Genomic DNA, 6,447 nt, shown 5'->3' on the forward strand with positions numbered 1-6,447 from the left:
AAGGTGTATTGATGAGAAAACATAAATTCAACTAACTTTAGAAACAAGTTGTGGGCTAACAAGCTTGAATTCATGTTGTGTAATCCAAATGATCTCAAATATGATGCAGCTGAAACCAAAATACCACTATAGAAATCACTCTGATGATTCTGACTGAGACGTTTGGTCTGATTTAACTTCAGACTGAGGAGATAAGATGTGAACTTCTGGTTTCAGCTGCATGGTGGCCATTCAGAGCGAAGCCTGATGATGTGTTCTGCTTCCAGGAGCAGTACCGTTTCTGCTACGAGCTGGTCCAGGAGTACCTGGACTGTCTGGACGTCAGATAGCGCCAGCTGCTTCCACCGCGTCCCTTCTCAAGGAAGCGGCTTGGATCTGGGATCCCGCTGCCTGGATCTTTGCCTCATTAGTCCCTAACATACTGCTCTGGTTGGATCCTTCGCCATGCCTGGATGAAAACATTATCAACCCTACAGACCTTAAGAGAAAACTCACAAGTTGTAACATACCACTCAAGACAATTTCATCCTCGCCCCCTGATCCAAGCCGGCTTCTTCCGTGCCATGTAACATCTGCCAAACCAGAGGACTTTAACCGGAGAGCTGACTCCATCTTCTACTCCTTACAGGATCTAAAGAGCGCCTCTGTATCCTGCCTTACTCTGAACAAACACTGAAAAAAGGAACAACAGTTGACGCCATTTGCTGGGTGATATTTTGTGTTTGTAACACTGTAAATGGTGCAATCTGCTGTTGGTGAACATCCAATGTCGTTCTGTACTGTATTTGAATTTCAATGTGGATGAAGCTGACGACCTGAGATTGGCATATGGAGAAAAGGGAAGCCGACTTTTATCTGATGGACGTTTGTGTTCGGTGGATTGGTCTCTGGCCTAATTTCTCTTTATTTATTTGTGTATATCGATGTTTTATTTTTCCTCCATCGGATATTTCCAGATGTTTCCAATGTCTTAATCACTGTGCCATTCTCTCTCTCTCTCTCTGTCTGTTACTGGGTTAGGGTTCAGCATCTGCATGCCCGGTCTTAACTGTCTCATTGCAACGTGTGACCCAAGTCTGCTGTAACAGAAGATTTTGTCGCTTTTTAGGTTTGTATTTATTCAATGTGTTTGATTTTCTAAATAGTGTAAAAAAGAGCAGGAGAAGAAATAAAATATGCTCCTAGCAGCAATGCATCTCAAGAAGTTTCTCCTAATTTTAGTGTACACTCTGAAACTTCAGGAAGTTGTGATTGCAACCACTGGAGCAAATTCACTCATCATTCTCAACTGTTGCACAGACCTGCAATTTTCACCAGTTATGGCACCTTTTTGCTGAATCTGACCAATAACCTTAACACTTTCTATATTTCCTTCTCTCTGACCGATCACTGCAACGCGTCTGAATTTTGACCAATCATCTTAGCCTCTTTCTAATTTTACTTCCTGTTTCATGACGTTTCTTGAAAGTCGAACCCACATTATAAAAGCATGGTTAAAAAAATCACGCTAAATGATATTAGCCTCTTTTTTCTTTTTTGCAAATACCATTTTCAGATGTTCTTTAGGATCTGCTCTTATTCTCTGAATATTCAATTATATTTAATTTTCATTTGGTTTCATCGACATTCTACAAGCTGAACAGAGAATCCACATTGTGCAGTCACACATCAAGCAGCTTTTCCTCTACAGTGACTGTGGCCCCAAGAACTACATATAAACAATTAAAATATCATGATTAAGCTATGATCATGGACCTGACTTGTTCATAGTTCAGTGTCTCAGGGTTTATATATTAACCTGAAAGCTGAATCCATTCTCTGCAGCCAAGCTGGAAACTGGAATTACAAGCAGCACTTTATGCAGAGTTTTGAAATCGGGGAACATTTCTCAAATTGAGTGGATCAGAAGTCAACAGGACTCTCTGAACGAGTCAGAGACTCTACACTAGTTAGAGTCCAGGGTAGAGATGATATTCAGATGGGAATTTTGAAATTTATTTTTCATTGATTGATTGATTGAGCCACCTCCTTGATGTACTCATGTGCTCATAAAGTTGCAAATATCTGCACCAAGTAGTCAAGTGTGTGAATTGTAATCTTTTAACATGACGGATGGTCGTCAGATTGTCCCGTCGCCGTTGTTTAAAAATCCAGCCAAAGATGAAAAATATTCCTTTAACGCGACCCCTCGCTTTTATCGAATTTTATGGAATTTTGCTTCCATCAACATTTTCTAATATGATACTTCAATCTGCACGTAAAAAAACATGTTGGAATTACGACTAGTGTTTTGTTGTATTTACTAAAAAAAAAAAAAACGCTAATTAAAATTGATCTACCTTCATCTCAGATTTTTGCCTAAGTGGACAGATTTGGTGAGTCAACCAACAGGGAGCAACCTCACCTTTAACAGATAGTTAAGCAGTAAATGGAGCAGAGCAGGAAAAACTCAGTAGCTATCCATGTCTATGAAACATATATCTATATGAAGATAGCAGCTGGTGTTTAAATATCATCCAGAGAACGACAGAGGTGACAGGAGAACAGCTTAATAGCAGCCAGTGTCATCCTGCGAGTGCATCTGATATTAAAGATTGCATAAGTGGTATGAAAAACACGACACCATCATGGGAATTGCATTCTGGAGGTAAAGGCAGTTCAGTAGATTATCAACATTTTTCCTGTTGCACTGAAAAGGAAAAACCTTCACAAAACAAAACACTTCATAACTGAGGACCGTCGGAAATTTCAAGTTGATGGATTCGTTGTCGCTTTTCTCGTGCAGCCACTGGAAAGATAAAAGTGGGAAGAAATCAGACGGCGGAAACATGTTGCTCAGGTTCATTTTATGGAAAGAATCAAACATAGAAAATATTATTATGACCAAGTTGCTGTTTGGATGTTTGTCCCTCCTTTTGCTGCCAGACATCTCTGACTCATGAAGGCATGGCCTCCAGCAGAGCGCTGAGGATCCTGTGGTCCCAAGACGTTATCAATCAATCAATCAATCAATCAATCAATCAATCAATCAATCAAAGTCTATTTCTATAACACATTTCAGCAACAACGCAGTTCAGTGCTTTACATCATAAAAATACAAAAATACAAAATCATAGAACACAGTCAGCAATTGAAACATTACATTTTATCAGGTGCTGTCATTAAACATCAGTGATGATTAATGTTTCATTGATGATGTTTCAAAATCAACTCTAAACAGCTTCAGTCTCGATTTAAAGGAACTCAGTGTTTCAGCTGTTTTGCAGTTTTATAGAAGTTTGTTCCAGATTTGTGGTGCATAGAAGCTGAATGCTGCTACTCCATGTTTGGTTCTGGTTCTGATGCAGAGCAGAACCAGAACCAGAAAACCTGAGAGGTCTGGAAGGTTGCTGTGACAAAAGCAGATCTTTAATGTATTGTGGTGCTAAATCAATTTATAAACTAATAGTATTTTAAAGAAAAGCTAACTGTTGTTAGATTATAAATCACAGAGAAGCAGTTTCATAAGTGTGTGTATATATATATATCTACATATACAGTATATACTGTTTAAATCACTACTGGATGGCCCCTCTTATCTCTTTTGACTTGGGTGTTAATTTTTATGCTTATCATTTAATTACCGATTTAATGAACTCCAGTTTTTTATCCCCCCTGCCCTCCCTACTCTAGATAGAGGCTCTAGTACTCAGCCAGCCCTTTAATTGGATGGAGTCTTGATGATCCATCGATTGAGTCCGCAGCTCCGTTAATCTGCACACACTGCTTTACAAAGCGTGTCGCATCTTGTTAATGTGTTTTATGAGCTGCTGATGAGCTCTGCTGATTCTCCGCTTGACCCCTTCCAGCTCCCATAGCGATGGCTCTTATCCGTAAACCTTACTGTCCTCCCCCTGCTGTCTGGGCTCGTTTTGAACCAGGTGGAGCAGGTCAGCCGATGATTCAGGGTTTCTGCTCCGTCTGGATTTTCCTTTCATTAATAGTAAACAGGTGTGTATGAATCTTTTCTAATCATTCTGATTAGCACTTCACATTAGAGACACACTTATTTAATTGCACATTCATACACTGATCCATACATCACAAGGTAACTTGGGTTCAGTGCCTTCCTTTCTTTCTTAATGTTTCTTATTTAAAGGACATTTGGCACATTATGCCATATTTATCACTCACCAATATTTTACAAAAGACTCAGAACAAAAAATAAATTGCTGAGGTCAAAGGTGCCGTTGGGTCATGTTGCGATGTTGGCGTTGTTATCGTTCATCACTCTGTATGTTACAGAGCTGCTCTTTCTCCTGCTACAACATGATGAAAAGCCTCATAACACCAGCGGATGAAAAGCTAATTTGCTGTTGTGCGCTGAGCACAAAAGGATTGTGGGAAAACAGATTCCTCCCAGCATCTGTTTATGTCAGATTACACAAACCTGGGGTTTTTCCCCCCTCTTTCATGTGACTGGAGAGAAAACGAAGGTCTTCGGAGGCTTCTTTGCCACCGCTGCCGTTTCCTCTTTTTTTTTTAAGCTGATCCGAACGCTTCAGAGAACAACGTAGAGCTCATTGTTCCAACGGCGCTGTCTGTAATTACCCCAGGGCTATTGTTTCCTTCTGAAAGGCTCGTGTTCAAGTGCTGGAACTGAGACTTCAGGAGACGAATGAGCGGAGAGCAAAGGGGGTGAACATGAGTATCAGAGGTTGCTTGCTTAGGAAATGTTCATGGTGGGACGTTTTCACTCAGGAAGTCACCAGTATGTTCATGATTTTCAGGCAATCAATAAAAACAGAAAGATGACTTGATTAGCAGCTGAGTTAGGGTTTAGACCTAAGGCTTGTCATTTTATCACGACAAAAAAAAATTGTTGTGTTTCAGGTGATATACCAACCAGTCTCGGACTCGACCACATTGGGTCTCGGTCTTGTCTCGGTCTCGGGCGCTGAGGACTCGGGATTTTATTTCAAGACCAGTCAAGACCGCAACTGTGGAAATATCACTAAACTTACAGCAAACTGTCCAGTTTATTTGTCAACATGTTTGTTTTCACTGGATGCAAACCGATTAAAATCCAAGCAATAACGCGACTTACCAATTACGTGTTTCCGTTACTCCCCCCAACCCCTCCCCTCCCCTCCTTTCACGCGGCGCTCCAAGACATGAGCAGTGGTTTTCTGTGAGTGGCAGAAGATGTCTGTCTAATCGCTGCATAAATCAGCTAATTCAGCAGCGCTTCGCTTTCACAGGCGGTGGGGACGACGTCTAACTTTTTTCGTCACTTAGAAAAGAAGCTCAAAGAAAAGTTATGTTAGCGTGACGTGATGTTAGCTTTGCTAATGTTAGCAGATCTAGCTGTACAGAGACTGAGAAGAGGACAGAGACTGATTTATAAACCTTTGCTGATGAAGACAAGATTAGGGGATAAGTTGGGCTTCATGTGTAAGTATCGGCCGATTACGATCCCCCAAAATTAAGGAAATCAGCGCCCAGACTGATCTGAACTGATCAATAAATCAGTTGGCCAATAAATGTATCTTATTATACATGTATATAATGTAAACAGCACTGCCAGAGATGCAATAAGTTTATAGCAGGTGTGTGAATGAGCTAATGGTTGGGCTGCTGATTGCAGCCAGTCCACATTATTACCAGAACTAGTGGGCCCCAAAACCACATTTCGCTTGGGGCCCCATGGAGGCTTGGGCCGGCCCTGGACTGGAGCCTCACAGAGAGTGGTGATTTCTGACATGAATCAGATAAGCAGAACAAAGAGTTTGTTCTGCTTTTAATATTGGTTCAATTTATTTCAGCTCTAAGTATTTAATATCTAAGTGTTTTTATGGGAATGGGAATTTTTCAGATCAATTTGATTAGCAATTTTGATTTTATTTCCCATTTTACTGTCATGTTGCGCTGGTCTTGGTCTTGGTCTCAGGTTAGGTGGTCTTGACTACAACACTGATACCAACAAAACGTTGCTCATATCTGTAAAAGTTGATCTTATGATTTGAAACCCTAAAAAGAATAAACTAAATGGGGATGAAAGCAATCCCATGCCACACTTTTCAGTTTTTAATTAATAAAAGAGAACGTATCATTTTCCTTTCATCTTATAATTATGTACCACATTGTTTTGGCCTTTTAAAAATTCATTCAAATCAGGTTCTAAAGTCACCATGGTTGGACTTCCATTTCACTAGAGAACTATGCAAACTGCATGTCCCAGCATTCATAGTGAGACACAGATGTTGTTGTCCGCACAAAAGTTGTAGAAGTCTGAACATGGATGTCAAAATCCCCATGGAAACAGAGCCAGTGGGGCCAGCTGCTGTTTTCTGACCTGCTGGTCAGGAAACGGGACTTTTAAAACCTTTGTCCTGCTAACTGGAGAAATATGGACAAAGCTGTTAGTGTATCCGGCTCAAAGTTCCCTGGAGGCGTTAAAAATCAGCT

General features: G+C 40.5%; 1 protein-coding gene across 4 annotated transcripts in view; it reads left to right on the top strand.

Moving 5' to 3' along the window:
* The window catches only part of ptprua (protein tyrosine phosphatase receptor type Ua), a 195,961-nt gene extending 194,760 nt beyond the window's left edge, over positions 1–1,201 (top strand). For all 4 annotated transcript variants that reach the window (XM_028035255.1, XM_028035256.1, XM_028035257.1 and 1 more), the window contains one exon: positions 267–1,201. In XM_028035255.1, the coding sequence (XP_027891056.1) occupies positions 267–329 (63 nt within the window). In that variant the 3' untranslated portion in view covers positions 330–1,201. The remainder of the gene's footprint in view (positions 1–266) is intronic.
* Positions 1,202–6,447: the final 5,246 nt, after the last annotated feature.

Source organism: Xiphophorus couchianus, chromosome 13, assembly GCF_001444195.1.
Source record: "Xiphophorus couchianus chromosome 13, X_couchianus-1.0, whole genome shotgun sequence".
Taxonomy (NCBI): domain Eukaryota; kingdom Metazoa; phylum Chordata; class Actinopteri; order Cyprinodontiformes; family Poeciliidae; genus Xiphophorus; species Xiphophorus couchianus.